Raw genomic sequence first — 20,042 nt, forward strand, 5'->3', positions numbered from 1 at the left:
GCCACAGCAACACGGGATCTGAGCCGCGTCTGCAACCTACACCACAGCTCACGGCAACGCCGGATTGTTAACCCACTGAGCAAGGGCAGGGACCGAACCCGCAACCTCATGGTTCCTAGTCGGATTCGTTAACCACTGCGCCACGACAGGAACTCCAGATTACTGATTCTTTACAAAGAATATTAAAGGACGGATATGAATCAACAATTGGATGAAGAGATACCTGGGGCAACATCCCAAATAAAGAAGCGTCTGTCCTTGTGGAGCTTGAGACCTGATATGGTGGCACGTAGAAGTGTTCTGGTTCCCCAGTGCTCTCCCAGCCCCTTCCTTTCAGGTTTTTATGGAGTCTTCATTACATAGGCATGATTGATGAACTCACTAGCCATTGGTGATTCAACTCTTTCTCCAGCCCTTCTCCCCTCCTCTCAAGAGGTGGGACTAAAAGTTCCAACTGTCTGTTCAGGATTCGTTCCCCTGGCAGCCAGTGCCCATTCTTAGGTTTTTTTCCCAAAAGTCACCTTGTAGACATAAACCCAGTTATGGTGGAAAGGGGCTTGTTATGAACAACAAGACACTCATTTCACCTTGATGTCTCTGAAACATTTTCAGGAACCAAGGACAAATATTACAAAAAGTTGTTCTTAATGCTTTTATCGCTCAGGAAATTCCAAGAGCTTTGGGAGCCAGGAACTATGGATAAAGACCAAATATATATGAGGAATATATTTTGGTCATCTGAATGACCAAATATATACCCTTTGTTCTTTTTTTGCTTTTTAGGGCCGCAGCCATGGCATATGGAGGTTCCCAGGCTAGGGGTCCAATTGGAGCTACACCACAGCCCCAGCAACATCAGATCCAAGCTGCATCTGTGACCTACACCACAGCTCATGGCAAAGCCAGATCCTTAACCCACTAGCTAGGCCAGGGATCAAACCCACAATCTCATGGTTTCTAGTCAAATTCGTTTCTGCTGCACCACGACGGGAACTTATAAGTCATAATATCGCAGTCCCCTATCCCTGGGTCCTCCTATCTCACATACTCCATAGTCCATGCTCCAGCTGCACTGATGAATCCCTGATGGCCAGGTATGCCTTTTGTTATTACTCTTACCTCTGCCAAAACCTCTCCCTTAAATGCTCAAAAACTCCTATTTAAACAGCTCAAATGTCCCTTTCTTTGGAGGGTCTTCTCCAACTCTCCTCATGAAGGAGTTTCCTTTCCTTTAACCTTTCACAGGAGGTGGTCCATCCCTTATCACCTTACACTTATTATAAGTTTTAATTACTTCTCTGTATCCCTTGCTTGACTGTGAGCTCTTGAGGGTCTTTGTATCTCAAGCTGTTCCTGGCACATAATGGATAACTAAAATGTGCTTATTGAATGAGAGAGAAAAGTAATCTAACGGTACTTAAACCATTTCTTGAAAAAAGCTAGGTGCTTTCTCCACATTATTTGTAATCCTCACGTCAACCATGTTAAGTTAGATTTTATGATCATAAGACACAGAGGGGTTAAATAAATGGCCCGGGGACACACAACTGGTAGATGACGAGCAGAAATTTGAGTGCAGGTCTGTGATTCTTCCAATAGGCAATGCTGCTTCCTCCACCTCCTTCCCAGCCAAAGGCCCTTCCCAAACCTCCCTCCCCTGTACGCAGGGCTTCTGAGTGTCCCCCTCCTCCCATCACTATAGCTACCTCCAACAGAAAGGCCCAGAATACAGGGAAGTGGTGTTCCCTGGCTAGGTTCAGAGACCCTTCCCCAGCTCATCTGGCCTTATGTTTAAGGCCAAGGGAGGAAAGAAATGCAAATAAAAATGGGAAGATCTTGTTTCACTAGAAGGTGTGGGATTTATGAAGTCCAGGCAGCATCATATAGTACCCACTTAACAACAGGGAATGTTGTGAAAAGGAGAGAGGACCTCCTCCCTGTCTTGCAAGAAGCTGATACCTGCCTATCAAGGGCTCAAGAACATAGTTCAGCCTGGCTCTGTGAGGGCAACCCCCAGGCCATGGCTTCGGGGGCCCAGTACAGATAAAAGCATCTAATGCCCAGGGGCTTATGAGACTTCCAGGGAAAGTGGCCATGGGAACCCACTACTCTCAAGCATCAGGAGGCTGCCCCAATAGTGGGAGGTGGTGCAACAAGCTCAGGAACAAGGGGAGACAGACCTTTGTCAGGAAGGGTAGCATATTCACAGAGGGCCTGAAAAGCACACACCCATATGGAAGCTTAACTGCATCTATGTTTTTGTGCTAAACCACCAGGGCTCTCCCACCGCAGGAATATCTTGCAGTCCACCTACCATCATCCTGACTGGGGATGCCAGTTCACCAGAAGGAGAGACCGACAAAAACCTGGTCAACAGGTACATCCGACATCTCTGTGCTGTAAAGAGCAGTATTTCCTAGCATGTGGGGATTCGACAGCTCTTTGATACATCTTTTCTTCTTTCTGGATCATTTTGTTGATGAAATACAATCAAGCAGTTTTTCAAAATGGAAGAGAGAGCGCTTGGAATTTTCCACTATCTTTCCCTCTCCTACATTATTTTTTCGCTCCTGGATTTGGCTCTTTGCATTTTGCTGACCTTTAAGAAAAGCGCAAGTCATGGCAGCGGAGTTTCCTATAATAGCTGCCAAGATGTTTGCAAACCAACCTGAAAGATATGAGTCTTTGACTGTAGATTCCTGCCTCTGGCCACCATGGGTCCTGTGTGGAAGATGGTCTGTTGGAAGGACCCAGCTCACACACACGGAGATGTTGCTGCCTTGGTTTTTTGTTTTGTGTGTGTGTGTGTGTGTGTGTGTGTGTGTGTATGTGTGTGTTTGACATAAAAAGGAAGTAGTTTATGTAGAAAAATATATTTGATGACTAAAACTGCAAATAACAAAATGGAAAATAATTTATGACATTTGTGATAATAGTCAAATTCCCTTAGCATAGTAAGTACTCCTGAAAGTCAACTAGAAATAGATGAAAAAAAAAAAAAAAAAGAAAGAAAAACAGGTAAACAAGAAAAGACAATGAAATAAAAATCCCCAGTAAGTATAGGAAAACCTGCTTAACAGTTAAAGAGATATAAATTAGCCTTTCTTTTTTTTTTTTTTTTTGGAGTTCCTGTCGTGGCTCAGCAGAAACAAATCTGACTAGGAACAATGAGGTTGCGGGTTCGATCCCTGGCCTTGCTCAGTGGGTAAAGGATCTGGTGTTGCTGTGGCTGGGTGTAGGCCAGCAGCTACAGCTCTGGTTAGACCCCTAGCCTGGGAACCTGCGGGTGTGGCCCTAAAAAGACAAAAAAAAAAAAAATACATGGATAAATTAGCCTTTTCTCACCTACCAGTCTGATAAATGTCAAAAATTTTGAAAACACCCATTTTGGCCAGGTGTCCTTGTAAACTTCCATACATAATCAGTGGGATCACACATGATAACAGTCTCTCATTTTGCAATGTTACAGTATTTGGGGAACTTTTAATTTGTATACCATTGGTCTCAGCAATTCTCTAGAAGTTTGCCTTACAGACAATGTCTATACTGACATTCATGGTGCCCTTGTTTGGCTGTCTTGGTTTGACACACCACTAGCCTCTGCATTGGTCTAGCTGGAATGAGGTTGCCTGAGTGTAATTTCCAAAAGGTTATGAAGATAATTCTAACATAGATATAAAGTGAGCCTGTGTCAAGGCTTATTTCACTCATTAACGAGAGGACCATCAGGATAACAAAACCAGTTCAACAGAGGATTCAAGAAATGGATATAGAATCATTGAGGAGGAAAAGAATGCTGGAATGAGATTCAGTTAGATATAAAATAGTTTTATGTTTCATGGGGCAATGAAACCTTATATTTTATCTTTGCTCCCTAACAGAAATCATCTGCCTCTCTATCAGGCAATTATTCACATTTTATGAGTTTTCTGCATGTTAGATGGTCCCTCAGAGCCTGAGCCCTAATCCATAGTAAATAGTCAAAGTTACAAAGGGCAGTAGTTGGAAAACTTTAGCAAGCATCAGAATCACCTAGGGCCGGGGGCGGGGGGGCTTGTTCAGTCACAGCCAGTTGGGCCCCAGCCCCAGGGTTTCTGATCCTGTTGGTGGGTAGAGCCTGAGAATTTGCATTTCTAACAAATTCCCAAGCATAGACAAGCTTCTAAGATGATGCTCTAGAATGACTTTGAAAGGAAATAGAGTTCCCATTATGGCGCAGCGGAAATGAATCTGACTAGCATTCATGAGGACCCAGGTTCGATCCCTGGCCTTGCTCAGTGGGTTAAGGATCTGGCGTTGCCGTGAGCTATGGTGTAGGTTACAGATGTGGCTCAGATCTGGCATTGCTGTGGCTGAGGCATAGGCCTGAGGCTACAGCTCTGATTGGACCCCTAGACTGGGAATCTCTGTGTGGCCCTAAAGAAAAAAAAAAAAAAAGGATATAGAGACATCCTTTGCCTACTTGCAAGCTGTGGATAAATTTTCTTAACAAGATGACTCTGTTCTGTCTTTCAGAGCCCACAGTCCCCACAGGAGGCTTTCTCACCGACACTTGAAAGTTTCCACTGCTTCACTGACTTCTGTGGGTAAGGGCCAGGCTGATTTATCTTATTTCTCCAACCAAAGGTAGGGGTCCAGCTGAAGGTGTGTTTGAGTAGGAAGACTGGGGTCTGGCAGCTGGGCCAGGCTTGGCCCCTTTCCTTCTTCTTCTCAGATAAGGCCATCCCTACAAGGTCAATAGGGCAAAGTTGACCAGCCCTCTGTGTTTGAGCACAGAAGAGGTAAAATATCTGATTTAATTTGCTTTGGTAAAAAGACAGGTCCAGGGCATGAAGAGGAAAATGAGGCAGTCAAAGAGAGACAGAACAGCTGGATGAGGCTCAATTCCAGGGCTCAGGGGGCAGAACCTTCTGCCCCCTCTAGAGAGGCCCACATCCAGGTAGGCTTGGTGGGCTTGGCTGTAAGGCTGGCTACCCCAATACTCTACTCTTTTCCCAGGGGTATCTCAGCATCTGCTCTGGACCATTAGAATATGGATGTGGTACAGGCTTGGGCTCTGTCTTCATGTTGCATAGTCTATGAGGAGACTGAGAAGGGAACAGAATCAGGACACTGGATTGTAAGGCCCTTCACAAGAGTGTTAAGGAAACTGAGGCAAGAAGGGGACCAGTTCTGGCTAGAGATGGGGATTGTTGGGTAGGCCTTCCAGACAAGAGAATGTTTTGAGTTGTGCCTTAGAGAGCTAGACAGATAGACAAGAGCGAGGAAGGGCCATCTAGGTGGAAGAAGCAATATTGCTGGGGAGCAGGAACCATAACAAAGCAACTGAATGCTTTGCTGTGTGTATCAGTCAGGACTCTTTCAAATGATGGAAACACAGTTTAAACTAGCTTATGCCAAAATACATACATACATACTTGCATGCATGCCAAAGAGTTCCCATCATGGCTCAGTGGAAACGAATCTGACTAGTATCCATGAGGACATGAGTTTGATCCCTGGCCTTGCTCTGTGGGTTAAAGATCCGGCAGTGCCATGAGCTGTGGTGTATGTCATAGATGTGGCTCAGATCCTGTGCTGCTGTGGCTGCGGCATAGCCTGGCAGCTGCAGCTCCAATTCATCCCCTAGCCTGGGAATTTCCATATGCTGTGGGTGCAGCCCTAAAAACAAACAAACAAAAAAACCGCAAAAAACCCCCCACAAAAGCCAGGGTCTGTGTTTTCAGGGAGTGCTAAATCCAGGTACTCAGTTTGGGTTGTTACAATTATCCCACCCCATCTCCTGAATCTCTACTTCTGTGCCTGGCTTTCTTCCTGGCAAATGGCTACCGGCACCTTATATCCCTTCAGTGGGAAGAGAATTTCTCCTCCCCATCGACCCAGCATAATTCTCAGAACTGCCTCTCACTGGCCTCGCATGGCCATTGCTGAGCCAATTACCCAGAGGTATTGAACTCACTGACTGGCCAAGGATGGTACATGGTTCCGTTACTGGCACCAGAGAGGAGGTGGTGGTAGGGATAACCCTGTCCTCACTAACGTGATTGGGACTCAGATGAGTTTCACCCAGTGCAACTTGGGGAGCTAAGACCAGAAGCAGCAGGAAAGAAGGCTGCATAGTGGGGGCCATTCATCACCGGAGCTGTAAGGAGAAGAGCCTGTGGGATCAGCAAAAGTGGCTGAGCCTAGTTTGGCATCTGGACCTCACATTGGGGACCATGAGGCATCTTGGGGAGGTGAGGCAGGAGAACTGCATGGTCAGATATGGCTCCTAGGAGGGTCAATCTGATAGGCCATGGAAGATGGGATGGAGCTGATAGCCTGGAGGTGGAGGACCTACGAGGTGGTTGATGTAATTGTGCAGATGCGTTATAGCTGATGAGCAAGAATGGAGATGAGGCACAAGTGCCAGAGATATTTACAAGGTAAGTGATGATCAGGACTTGATGAGGCATTGGTTGGATGTGGGGGGCGGGGGTGAGGAAGAGGGAGAAGGGGGGAGTGCTCCCAGTTTTCTGAGCAGCTGGGTGAGAGGTGGTATCACTCATCCAGGTAAAGCTCCCTGGAGAAGGGGCAGTCTGGCGGGGAGGGGGGGGGTGAAGGCACACTGTGAGTAGAGGGGACCAGGAGGTAAAGTGGCCAGGGGATTCTGCCTTTGGCCCATGGTCTCTGGGCAACTCCCTTTATCCACACCTGTTAAGCTCACTAGCTCATTGAGGAAATAGAGACTTGAGAGAAGAACACTAGGGGAGCAGATAGCAAGGGTGGGGGGGTGCATGTTGGAGGGGGAAGGTGTGAGGGGGGCAGGAGTGGGGGAGCTCTGATGGCCCTCCCTAACAGCAGCATTTAGGACAGTACTGGGAACCTCGGTGACTTCATGACCATTTGTGACAGAGGACCTGCCATAGGCACCAGCTACAAGCTGGAGGTGCCAGCCCTGCTGAGGAAGCCTTGTCTCTCCCCAGGAAGCCCTCTCCAGGGACAAGGTTTAACTGGCTGAGTCCACTCTGGGCAGCATCCCTGGGCTGAGCTGTGGGGGTTGGGGACAGGGCTGAGGCGGGGGACCCTGAGCTCACCCTCCCTCTGCAGACCCTGCAGGGCACGTCATTGACCTAGTAAATGATCAGCTGCCAGACATCAGCATCTCAGAGGAGGACAAGAAGAAAAACCTGGCGCTGCTGGAGGAAGCCAAGTCGGTGAGTGAGCGGTTCCTGACCCGCCGTGGAAGGAAGTCCAGGAGCAGCCCTGGAGACTCCCCATCAGGTAGGACACAGGGGGGCCGCCCTGAGCCTCTCCAAGGGGGTGGGGAGGGCCCGGCCCCAGCTGCAGTGGGAACCCTGCTTCCAAGGGGTGACCCTCGATGCACCTGTCCCCAGGCCTCCAGGCCCCAGGAGGACAAAGCCTCTTGGAAAAGGATCCTGTGACAAGAGTACATCTCGCCCCATTTCAGAAGTTCTGAATTATGGACCCAAGTCTAGCCCAGAAAACTCTGCTTTTCATGTTTTGGGCCTGTGTATGTGACCATTGCGTCTTCCTGATTTGCCAAGAAGTGCCAGCCCATAAGGATACCCATGAACTTGACCTGGGCTCCCCTGGCCCTGAACCCTGCATGGAGAGGAACCCTGTGTGATGCTGTTGTGCACAGACTCCCAGGTCACCCTGCATGGTCGGGATGTGTGTGGCCTCCCACTGTCCCCAGGAGGCCCTGCTCAATGGGCACCTCCTCTGCAAAGGTCAGGAGAGGCCGGCCCTGGACTCCCCATCCCTGAGCTCCAGCTTTGGGCCCCGGGAAGGATCTAGGTATTACAGGGAAGGGAAGGTGGGTTTTGGTGTCTTTATGGAATTTCTGGATTGGCTAGGCATATGGAGGTTCCCAGGATAGGGGTCTAATCAGAGCTACAGCTGCCAGCCTACACCCCGGTCACAGCAATGCAGGATCTGAGTCATCTGGGACCTACACCATAGCTCACAGCAATGCTGGATCCTTAAGCCACTGAGCAAGGCAAGGGATCAAACCCACAGCCTCATGGTTCCTAGTTGGATTCGTTTCTGCTGTGCCACAACGGGAACTCCACTTTATTTTTTTGGCCATGCCTGTGGCATGTAGAAGTTCTCAGTTCTCAGGCCAGGGACTAAACCTGCACCACGGTAGCAACTAGAGCCACAGCAGTGCAACACCCGATCCTTAACCCACTGAGTCACCTGGGAACTCCAAAAGTCACTCTTTTTCCTGAGCGAAAAATTGGGGGTAGTTAGACATTAAGTCTAAATGTACTTAGGAGGCAAGGGGCGCATTTGAAATCAGGGCCATCCTGGCAAGTCCAGGAGGTACAGCATTGGAGCTGCACCTACCAAACAATACCAGGTCCTCTGTTTCTAGAAGATGCTTTGGGGTCAAGCCAGGCAGGTCTCTCCCAAATAACCCTGGTGCTCCTTCTGTTGCACTGGCAGCAGGGAGGGGTTGGCTTGTGGTAGGAACCTTATGTGGTGTCCAGAATCCACCCTTGACCCCAAGGAGGCGGTATCCAGGGCTCAGAGATACCTGAAAGGATGTCTATTAGGCTGAAGTCCCGAACCTTCCTGAAGGCTGGCCAATTTGTCTGTCTCCACAGCTGTTTCCTCCAACCTTGGCCCCGGAGTGTCTTCCGCCTCCTCTCAGAGCAACTCACTGACTGTCCCCACAACGCCTGGTGAGGTCCAGCCCCCCAGCATTTCCTGCCCTGTCTTCTCTGCTTGGGTGGTGGCTCAGCCCCTCCCCTGGTCCTGAGGACTCCCATCCGGCTGTCTTCCCCTTCAGGACCCCTGTTTGGTCCCCTCCCTGGGGGCCTGGCTGGGGTGCCTCAGAGGAGGAGGATGTGCTTTCTTTGGGGGTTTTGGGGTGTCCCTGGTGAGGACAGGGGCACAGTTGTGGGAAGCAGGCTATGCCTGGGGCCCTCTGCCCAGAGAGGACCTGGAAAGAGGACCCCTGGGAGCTTAGTTGCAAAGGCCTTTATTTGGCCACTCCTTGTGTTTTGATTGCTTCCCTTTCTTAGGCTGTATTGAGGGCCATACCCTCAGCTCAGTTGGGGAAGGGGCAGAGAGAGCCACCTGCTCTAGTCAGAGCTACAGGGCAGGCTCAGGCTTGGACCAAGCAGGCTGGGTTCAAATCTCACCATGGACACTCCTAGCTGCCTGGCCTCCTTATGTGGTTTCCTTTTTCGTTCATTTGTGTTTGTCTTTTTAGGGCCGCTCCTGCAGCATATGGAAATTCCCAGGCTAGGGGTCAATTGGACCTGCAGCTGCCGGCCTGTGCCACAGCCACAGCAATGCCAGATCTGAGCCACATCTGTGACCTACACCACAGCCCATGGCAACCCCGGATCCTTAACCCACTGAGTGAGGCCAGGGATCGAACCCGTGTCCTCATGGATACTAGTCAGATTTGTTACCACTAAGCCATGACGGGAACTCCCTCATATGGTTTCTGTGATGGTTAAATAACAGCTCACTCCAGAACCTGGCATGTGAGAGGTATTCAACAAACTCTGCCTTTATTGGCCCCCAGGCCCAAGAGAGCAGAGGAGAACATTCTGGGGAGGTAGATGTGTTTTTTCTAAAGGGACAGCTGTGCGTCTGGGGTCTGGGCATCGCTCACCAGTGTCCGGGCCATTTTAGGTTTGGATGCATGCGGTGGCCCACAGTCCCCTCTGCCCGGAGCATCACCACAGGTAACAGGGCCCTGCGTAGGGTTTCTATGCCAACCAGTCCCTCTTACCCCTCCACACCTAGAGGCCCCTCCATGATCCACAGGAGGTGAGGGGGTTGGGTGGGGGAGGCATTGACACCACTATAGGGGTATTTCAGTAAGAGATGGGGGCTCGTCATGTTACTGACTGACTCATATTTACTTTTTCCAACAGAAGGGGGATGAGGCCGAAGTCTCTTCACCTCACCTTGGCGAGCCTGTGAGTTTGAGCTCTTCCCAGGTTGAATGATTTGAGTGAAGGAGACACAGTGTCCCAGAAGCCTAGGCTGCCCTGCGCAGCCTGTGAGTGGGTGCACGTGAGTGGAGGATAGAGGCTGAGGAAGCTGGAAGCTTCCTCTGCCCTAAGGTGACTGGACATCTGAGGTGGGGGGGGGATGAGGAGGTGGGGTTCAGTGAGGATGACCACCAGGGTGGACCTGTCCATAGCTCTACACCCATAGTCAGGCTACTGCCAGAGACCAGGGGGACATCTGGGCCCAGCAAACACCAGGCAAGACTGCTGCTCTTGTGAAAACTGCAGGAAAGCTCCAGCCCCTAGGTGAGACTCTTCTTAGGGTCAGCCTGGAAAAGCCACGTCTTTGCTGAAAAGCAAAAGAAGGGCCCCATATCTGCTCAGAGCCAACAGCTCAAGGTGGTATCAAGGGCTGCATAGAAAACAGTGTCCTCTAGAACTGGGTCTAGAGTCCTCTGGGAGAGTTTCAGCTCATGCACAAGACAGCCACACAAACACCCAGAGAAGTCCACCTGTCCCTCACAAAGCAGATTTTCTCTGGAAAATGAAAGAAGAGTGCAGGATCTTAGCATTTCTGGATTGGTAAGATATTAGCTTTGCAAGAATCACCTTGTTCAGTGATCTGTTGTTGTTATTATTATTATTATTTTGGCTTTTTAGGGCCGCTCCTGTGGCACATGGAAGTTTCAGGCTAGGGGCCGAATCAAAGCTACAGCTGCTGGCCTATACCACAGCCATAGCAACCCGGATCTGAGCTGCATCTGTGACCTACACCATAGTTCACGGCACCGCCAGATCCTTAACCCATTGAGCGAGGCCAGGGATCAAACCCTCAACCTCATGGTTCCTAGTTGGATTCGTTTCCACTGCGCCATGACCGGAACTCCCATAGCCTCTTATGGATCAAGGAACTCTCTGAGAAATTGTTGAAAGGTATAAATTCTCTTCTCAGAAAAGTATATACAACATGAAACACACATGCACATTTGCATATAATTTCAGAGAGTTCACAAACCTGATGGGAGATCTGAGTCCCTAAGAGTTAAGGGCTGTGCCCGGAAGAGCCAGGATTAGACTCTGGGGCAACTGAGTCAAAGCCAAACTTGTGACTGCCCCCAAAGCTGCCCTCTATTCCTCTGTCCTCTGCAGCTCCAAGCCCATGGGAAGTTCTTGGCAGGTTTTTTTGTTTGTTTGTTTGTTTTCTTTTTGGTCTTTTTAGGGCCATATCCAAGGCATATGGAGATTCCCAGGCTAGGGGTTGCACTGGAGCTGTAGCCTTGGGCTTATGCCACAGCCACAACAACACCAGATCCGAGCCACATCTGCAACAGTACAGCTCACGGCAACGCCGGATCCTTAAACCATGGAGCGAGGCCAGGGAGTGAACCTGTATCCTCATGGATGCTAGTCAGATTCATTTCCACTGAGCCATGATGGGAACTCCTTTTAGCAGGTTTTGAATGGGAGGTCCTCTTGGCCTGTTTCACGATGCTCGGGCTTGTTTGTGGGCCCCCTTTCCTGGCTCAGGCTTAACTGAGAATAACTCCCCTTCCATCTAGTCCACACCCCTCCAAGCCTTCACCCCCCCCCCCACACACACAGTGTCCGTGGGGGCAGAGGCTTCCCACAGTGGAAGCAGCATCTCCTATCTTCTCCCCAGCCTGCTTCTGGGGTCCTAGCTCTACCTTATCTCTTTCAGAATGTCCTCAAAGGGCTAGCTGACTGGAAGCAGAATGACCAGAGGAAAGTGTCTCAAGGCAGGCTGACCCCTTGCTCTCCCACAGTTGAGAAGTCCAAAGAGCTTGCAATAGAACAAAAGGAAAACTTCGATCCCCTCCAGCGCCCTGAGGCCATACCCAAGGGCCCGACTTCTGGCACAGGCAGTGGTGGGAAAATGGCCCTGAACAGTCCCCAGCCTGGCCCTGCTGAGAGTGAGCTGGGGAAGCCGCTTCCGAAGACAGCCAAGGAAGGCAGCCCTCTGCCCAGAAGTCCAGCCCAGGGCTCTGGAGGGCCAGCTCCCCAGGCCCCCCAGGGAAAAAGTACAGTTGGAGAGCCCACAGGGTCCAAGGTTGGCTCCAAAGCTGAGCTGTGGCCCCCAGTGTCCCGGCCACCCCTGCTTCGGGGAGTCTCCTGGGACAGCGGCCCCGAAGAACCCGGCCCCCGGCTGCAGAAAGTGCTTGCCAAGCTGCCGCTGGCAGAGGAAGAGAAGCGTTTTTCAGGCAAAGCTGGCAGCAAGCTGGCCAAGGCGCCTGGACTCAAAGACTTTCAGATACAAGTGCAGCCTGTGAGGATGCAGAAGCTCACCAAACTCCGTGAGGTGGGTTCCTGGGGGCCTGCTGGGTGGGGCGTGCAATCGGGTCCCCAACCTGGACTGAGGATCTCTGGGTGAGGGCATCTCTGGCCCGAATGTGGGCCTTGAGGCACCCTGAAATTCCCCACCCTGATAAACCAGGCCCACTGGGCTGCATGTCCTTCGTAAACATCATCTTTGGATCCTTTTACTCTGCTAACTTGAGTGGGGCCACCTGGGATGTAGCTGCCATGCAAAGTCACATTTCAAGGGGAATGTGGGTATGTGGAGGGCATGTGGGCCTTCAGTCCTGGCTGTTTCCCCTCAACCCCCAGCCAGTGCTGGTGGGTTATGAACAAGAAGCCTTTTTTTTTTTTTTTTGCTTTTTTTCTTTTTTAGGGCCACACCCGCAGCATACGGAAGTTCCCAGGCTAGGGGTTGAATCAGAGCTGCAGCTGCTGGCCTACACCACAATGCCAGATTCAAGCCACATCTGTGACCTACCACAGCTCACAGCAACCCAAGATTCTTAACCCACTGAGCAAGGCCAGGGATCAAACCCTCGTCCTCATGGATACTAGTCGGGTTAGGTGTCGAATTGGAGCTGCAGCTGCCAGTGTACACCACAGCCACAGCAACGCTGGATCCTTAACCCACTGGGAAAGGCCAGGGATTGAACCCTCATCCTCATGGATACTAGTTGGGTTCGTTACCGCTGAGCCACCACGGGAACTCCCTAACAAGAAGCCTTTGATGGAGCACCTTGTTGTGTCAAGGATGGGGCAAGAATGGAATGGCTTTTCCTTCTGTCATGCCCTGAGCTTTCCTTCCTAATGCCTGTTAACAAAGAGCCTCAAGTCCATCCAAGTTTAAACATCCAAGTTTTAACCAGTCCATCCAAGCAGCCATGAGAGGCTGCTCCCCTTGGGGTAAATTTCTTCCAGCATTCATGATATTCCCAGCTTTCACTGGCCATCAAACCCAGCCCCGTGTTGTCTTATAGGGCTGCTCCCCTGCACAGGGCATGACTGGGGAGGGTTCAGGGATGTTGGAGAGAGAGCCCAGGGGGTGAGGAAACAAAGAGGTTAACAGGACAAAGAAATCTTTGTCTTTCCCCAGAGGGTGAACCCAGGCCGTGGGTCAAGGCAGCCGGGACACCGCAGGGTGCAGCCTGGTGCCCCCACAGCTGGAGCTGGACAAGGCTCTCCTCCAGAGGGGCGTGGGACAGGGAAGGAAAAGAGGCACTTGAGAGTGAAGAGCAAGTGCAGGGGGGTCTACACCAGCCGGAAATTCCAATGCTGGCCATTGTCCTGTTCAGAAACATTCTGAGTTAGAGGCTCTGGGAGAGCTGGGGCCTGGTGGCTGCTGAGCTTAACATCATTTTACATAAAAAGCCCACCCAGCCAGGAAGACCTCACTAACTAGGGAGCCAGGGCCACCCCTGCTGGGCCACAGCCCCAGACCCCTGGAGGAAGTGATGCCAAGGGGATCAGACATTTGCCTTCAAGGGCCTCTGGTGTAGGAGGTCCAGCCCGGGTGACAGGTCACACCCAGACCCCTGCAAGTTTCTTTCTGCAGCAAAAAAAAAAAAAAAAAAAAATGTCACAGAGAACCTAGAGGCCTGGAGGCTCCATCCCACTAGCCACTGCCCCGCATCTGACCGTAACCCTCCCTACCTCTCTCCCAAGTCAGGGTGCTGAGAGTTGCCTGGCTGTGGGCCTCTGGCTTGCTAAGGAAACAGGTAAAGGACTCTGGCTGTGACTTCCTTGTGAGCCAGAGCTCCCTCTGCTGGTCCCTTTCCACCATTACCCAGGTGGTAAAACACCCAAGTGGCCTCTGCTTACAGGGATACTGAAAATCCCCTTAGAAACGCAAGTCACAGGGACTGGGAGGTCTGTCAGGCATTTCCACTTGGGGGAGCTGGTCTGGTGCTGATGGGAGGCTTGGAGCAGGCGTGAGCCTCCCTGTGCCACAAGCCTGCGGTCCGTGTCCCCATCTCCCCGCAGCTCTGCCAGCTGAGGCCCCAGGCCACTGGCTGGCTGCCTTGGGGTAGCAATCTTCGGGTCTCATTTGTCTGGAGACTTTAATTACTCAAGAGGTTGCCATCACGGGTCACTGAGCAACTGGGGACAGGGGAGGTCACACATCCCGAAAGTGGGTGCTCACTGCCCAGAACTCCAAGGCAGGAAGCTCCAGCCAGCTCGGAGCACAGCCATGAGATCCCAAAGATTGTTTCCATCTTTGGCTGCTCCGTACACACCCAGGGGACCCTCCTGTCCTCAGAGCCCCGGGCTCTGCTTCTGTTTGTCCTCCAGTCCGCAGCCCTGAGGCCCGTTTAAAAAGCCAGTCATGCCCAGGGCCATTCCTGACCTGAGGAATGGGGCACGGTTCAGTCGTGGGGTTTATGCACCTTTACAGGCTGGGAGAGGAGTGGTCCTCCTCCTATGTCGGTGACTGTCCACGCCCCCCAGTGCCTCCCCCGGGACTGAGTGTTCACAGAGCCATAGACAGAAGCGAGAGAAGAGTCCAGCCGGAGGTCACCATCTAAAATTCTGTCTTTCTCTTGCAAAAAGGAACATATCCTGTTAAGAAACCAGAACTTAGTGGGGCTCAAGCTTCCAGACCTCAGTGAAGCGGCTGAGCAGGAAAAAGGTAGGTAGGAGCCAGGAGATGCTCTCCTCAGGCTCTGGCTGGATTCATTTTCTCCAGATCAAAGAAGATGAACGTGTAAACACTGGACTTCCTGGCAGGACTTTTGTCCGTCCAGTGGCGAGCGTGGGCCGGACGCAGAGCAGGCCCTAGGTAAATATTTGCAGATGGATGAATGAATGAATCAGATCGTGTTTCCTGCTCACTCAAAGAACCTCTAAATGTGTCTCCTTTCAACCAGCCCCTCTTCTGGACCCGGCCATCCCTCCGTCAGCCTTGTTAGCACCTAGAGGATCTGGAAGGGTAACCCGGGCCTGAACTTCTGCTGCTTCCTTTTCCTCTCACACCCAGGAAGTCACCCAAATAGAGCAGTTCCTCTTTCTGAGACATCCGAGTCATCTCTTGCTTTCTAATCTGCTGTCACCACAAAGTCCAGACCCCAGCCCTTCCCCTCTGGTGACCACAAGGCCCTACCCACCCACTTGCCAGATTCATCTTGAGAAAGTAGGATTTGGGGTAAGCAACAATGTCCTGCTGTAAGCACAGGGATCTATATCCCATCACTTGTGATAGAACATGAAAAAGAATGTATGTATATGTATAACTGGGTCCCTGTGCTGTACAGCAGAAATTGATAGAACCTTGTAAATCAACTATAATAAACTTTTTCTTTTCTTTCTTTTTTTTTTTTTTTTTTTTTTTTTGTCTTTTTGCCATTTCTAGGGCCACTCCTACAGCATATGGAGGTTCCCAGGCTAGGGGTCTAATTGGAGCTGTAGCCGCCGGCCTACTCCAGAGCCACAGCCACGCCAGATCCGAGCCGCATCTGCAGCCTACACCACAGCTCATGGCAACGCCGGATCCTTAACCCACTGAGCAAGGCCAAGGATCGAACCTGCAAACTCATGGTTCCTAGTCGGATGCATTAACCACTGTGCCACAACGGGAACTCCAAACATTTTTTAAAAATAAGAACAAAAACCATTCCTCTGAAAAAAAAAACAGGATTTGAGGTCTCTCCCCTCCCTTCCATCCTAACCCCCATCTCCTGACTCCCCTCTCCTGATGGCTTACACTACTTGTGGTCAGTCTTAAGCACAGAAGCCTTCTGCTTAAGGATTATTGGGTGGCTGTGTCTAGGGTACCACTAACCACATTCAAAGCCCCTGGTCTGAAATGAGGTAACTAACACCTACCTGTTCAACACTGACAAGAAGATTCCCAGAAGTAAAATTTCTAATAATTTTTAAAAGCCCTAATTAAAAAAAAAGTCATCTTTATATGAAATCTTTGGAAAAATATGATATACTTCTCTAATTTCTAATTTGTTTATTAAAGCCGATTTCGAACACTAGGAAAATATTTATCTCAAAATTTCACCCACAGCCTCATAAATTCTGAAAAAGCAACAATTTTTATTCTCTCCGGTATTTAGCCTTATTTACAATTTTTTCACAATGGATTTGGTGGTATAGATATAACTTCCTGTTTCCACTTTTAAAATACTTATTTCATGACTAATTCCATATACTTTGACTTGGCCTCAAATTCATCATTTAATGGGGGCATGGTTTCCTTTTGTATTGATGTATCTATTGTTGAGTATTTCAGGTGTTTACATTTCTTTTCACTATGATTAACAACCCTACTGTAAACAACTTTGTAGGCTTCTTTTTTTTTTCTTTCTTCCTTTAAGTTATTGCCTTGGGATAAATTTTCAGGCTTTTGAGGGTCACTGGGTCAAAGTGTAGGAGTATTTGCATTTACCAAATGGCCTCCAATGGGTCTTAACCCCCAGAAGACTGAGTGAGAGGTCTCCCCCCAAGCACTACTGCACTAGACATTGTGTTTTGTTTTGTTCTGTTTTCGTTTTTCTAGGGCTGCGCCCACGGCATATGGAGTTTCCCAGGCTAGGAGACAAATTGGAGCTGCAGCTGTCGGCCTACACCACAGCCACAGCAATGCCAGATCCAAGCCATTTCTGAGACCTACACCACAGTTCATGGCAATGCTGGATGCTTAACCCACTGAGCAAGGCCAGGGGTCGAACCTGCATCCTCATGGATCCTTGTCGCATTCGTTTCTGCTGCTCAGGCTCTTTGTATAAGCTTTCCATATCTCTTACTGGGGAAAATTCTACATGATTTATATCTTCAATTATTTATGAAGAAGATTCTTTTTTTTTTAGCTTTTCCTAACTGATAATAAGTGGCATAGATGCATGCTGTTTGTATGATACATGTTTCTTGTATAAATAAATATTACTATTAACAAATGGTAGAGTGATATAGCGATTAGCATGATTATTGTAACTGCACTGATTACTATGTACCAGGTACTATTCTAAGCATTTGACAATATTTCACTGAATGTTTATAACAACCCTGGGAGGTAGGCCTTATTATACCCATTTTGTGAATGAGGAAATTGAAGCTTGGGGGTGTTAAGTTAATATGATTATTAATTGTTGAAGCCAAGATTGGAACCCAGATGTGTCTAAATCCAAGCGTTCTTGACTGCTTTGCAGAATGCCTCTTGTTTTTCCAATTCACAATCTGCTATTTTATCAAACTCACTATTTGTCTTAGTGTACCTATGCATGTGTATGTGTGTTTCTCATATATCTGAGCATGTTTTATTACTTTGGCAATGTTCTCTAATAGGATGATAGCAGTAAGAACTCTTGGCTTTTTTTCTGTGTTTAATTGAATTGCTTTCTGTGTTTTTCTTTCAAGGACCATGTTGTACCTGATTATCAAATAGAAGCACTATTTTAAATTTTTATTATTATTTCATATGTATATTATTATTAAATATAAAAAGACATAATATGTGAAAAGATAAAAATATGTAAAATATAAAAATGTATTATTTCATATAATATTTTATATTTTTATTTTTTATTACTTTAAGGAAATATTCTTCTCATCCAAGTTTCAAGATTTGTGTTGAATTTTATCAATTTGCTTTGGATAGCTACTGAAAGAATCATATAAATTATATGACTTCATATATTAATTAATAATTTTCCATATATAGAAATAAACCCTTGTGGTCCTGCAATAAAACACATTTGGTCATGATGAACTTTCTCTTATATATGGTACCAAATTTTCCATGTAATTATCTTTTAAAAGTATTCCACAACCTTCCTGCTTTAATTAAGATAAAATCTAAGTTGCTGTGACATTAGGCCCCAATTATGATAGCCTATAGGAGAGAGATTTTTCATACTCAAGTAACAATCCTGAAAGTGAGCTTTCAGGTTAGCAGGTGGCTCCTTTCAGAGACCTGGTTTCTTCTATGTTGTCATTTTGCCATCACCTGAGGTATTTTACTTGTCTACATGCTTGAAGCTGAATCATGATCTGTGTTCCAGTTTGTAGGAAGAGGAAATAATGAAAGTCCAGAGCAGATTTTAAAAAAAATAAATACAGTGGGAGTTGCACACATCTTTTTAGGTCCAAATTCATTGGTGATGATGTGGTTGTGGCCATACCTAGCAGCAAGTGGTGTTTGTACTCGCTGGGTTGCTGGCCATAAGCCCAGATTAAACCCCATTCACATGAAAGCAGAGGAGGGGCAGATTTGGGTGGATGACCAGGGGCCTCTATCATATTGTCTTTTTTATATAACAATATACTTTGGACAGTTTCTCATTTAATACATATGGATCTTTTAGTTTTTAAATAAAATTTAATATTGCTTTGTAGTATTCTGTGGTAAGAGGAGCTATATTATTTGTTTGACTCATCTCTTATTGATTACCATTTAGGTTGTTTATACTCTTTCTCTACTATAAGCAGTGTTGTAATGAATATTCTCTATGATATATCTTTAGAAATGCATAAGATTTTCTATAGGATAGTATCTTAGAAGTGGAATTGCTTGTTTAAAAGGTGTATGTGTGTGTGTGTGTGTATATATATATATATACAACAAAATTAACTTACAAAAAATTATATCAACGTAGACATCCACTACACAGAGTGAACCCTACTATCTAATACGAACAGGGAACAAAATGGATCCTAGAAATAAAATTACCAAGTAAATGAATTTGACTCCTGAAAATACCAAATCGAAAAATGAAAAATTAAACATAGTGTACTCTTCTTCTGTCATTCATTTCCAGAATCTGAGTGGAAAAGATCTCAAGCTTCCCCACTTACCAGTTGCATAGCCTTGGGGAAGTTTCTTATTCTCTAGATGCCTCAATTTGCTCATCTCTAAGATGGGGTAATAACAGCTCCTACTTCACTGAGCTGATAGGATATTTTTACGTGATCCTGGTCTTTATTCTAGCAAGAACCTGGCATATGTTTTAATTCTTGTCATTGAGGTTGGGGAACTATTCCTTGCCAGCTAAATGGGGATGTTGTACTCTTGCTCCACAGTATATAGTGTAGGGCTGAGGATATGGTGGGCAACCGCATGTGTTTGACGGCAGAGTTGTGTCTGCCTTTTCCTACATTCTGAAAGCACCATCAAAGAGCTTCGTCCTCATGGACCAAAGGTGTTTTGAGCCCTCCCTGGGAGCTGGAGAGGCTGATCCCCTTAACAGTACATATGAGCTCACTGGGGAAAACTCAGCTCTCCTAATGATTTCTGGCTGTTCCTTTGGGAGATGGGGAAAATCTAGAACATTCTGAAATCTTAAGAACTTAGGCTGTTTTTCAGTTTCTGAGGACTGGGAGGCTCTCTTCCCTATTGCATCTGATCTTTCCAACAAGCCAATGAGTTCTCTTGACATCATTTGTAGGATGTTTGGGTCTTGGTCATTTGCAAATTATTTACAGCTAAAGACATGAGGCTGACTGTGGATCAGTTCCTGGGCTGCATGTTGGGGATGTAGAGGTGAAAAAATCTCAGGTCCTGCTGTCATTATCAGTCCCTTGTCTCCCTCAACAACCTTCTATCCTGTCCCTCTGCCTGCACTCCTGACCTCCTCCCCAGTTCAATCCACTGTTCACACAGAGCCAGAGGAATCTCTGACATGCAAATCTGGCTCAGCATCCCCAGAGGCTTCATTCTGCTTTTAGGATGAGTCCTTGAAATCCTTGGTAGATCTTACAAGGCCCTCAGAGGTTAACTATGCTCACTTCCCCAGGATCTTCTAAGACCAC

The 20,042-nt window shown here is 48.0% G+C and overlaps 1 protein-coding gene across 50 annotated transcripts in view; it reads left to right on the top strand.

Annotated features, from left to right (window-relative positions):
• The window catches only part of IRAG1 (inositol 1,4,5-triphosphate receptor associated 1), a 184,979-nt gene that overhangs the window by 108,294 nt on the left and 56,643 nt on the right, over positions 1-20,042 (top strand). For 24 of the 50 annotated variants that reach the window (XM_013994558.3, XM_085012020.1, XM_085012045.1 and 21 more), the window contains 8 exons: positions 2,277-2,377; positions 4,516-4,586; positions 7,090-7,263; positions 8,613-8,690; positions 9,655-9,707; positions 9,900-9,944; positions 11,677-12,294; positions 14,841-14,919. In XM_013994558.3, the coding sequence (XP_013850012.1) occupies positions 2,277-2,377; positions 4,516-4,586; positions 7,090-7,263; positions 8,613-8,690; positions 9,655-9,707; positions 9,900-9,944; positions 11,677-12,294; positions 14,841-14,919 (1,219 nt within the window). The remainder of the gene's footprint in view (positions 1-2,276; positions 2,378-4,515; positions 4,587-7,089; positions 7,264-8,612; positions 8,691-9,654; positions 9,708-9,899; positions 9,945-11,676; positions 12,295-14,840; positions 14,920-20,042) is intronic. The other 26 variants (XM_085012055.1, XM_085012051.1, XM_085012050.1 and 23 more) reach the window with 5 other exon arrangements.

This window comes from Sus scrofa, chromosome 2 (assembly GCF_054392235.1).
Source record: "Sus scrofa isolate SSC_HxYL_T2T_F1_AM1 chromosome 2, Sscrofa_HxYL_maternal_Yorkshire_Landrace_v2.0, whole genome shotgun sequence".
NCBI classification, from domain to species: domain Eukaryota; kingdom Metazoa; phylum Chordata; class Mammalia; order Artiodactyla; family Suidae; genus Sus; species Sus scrofa.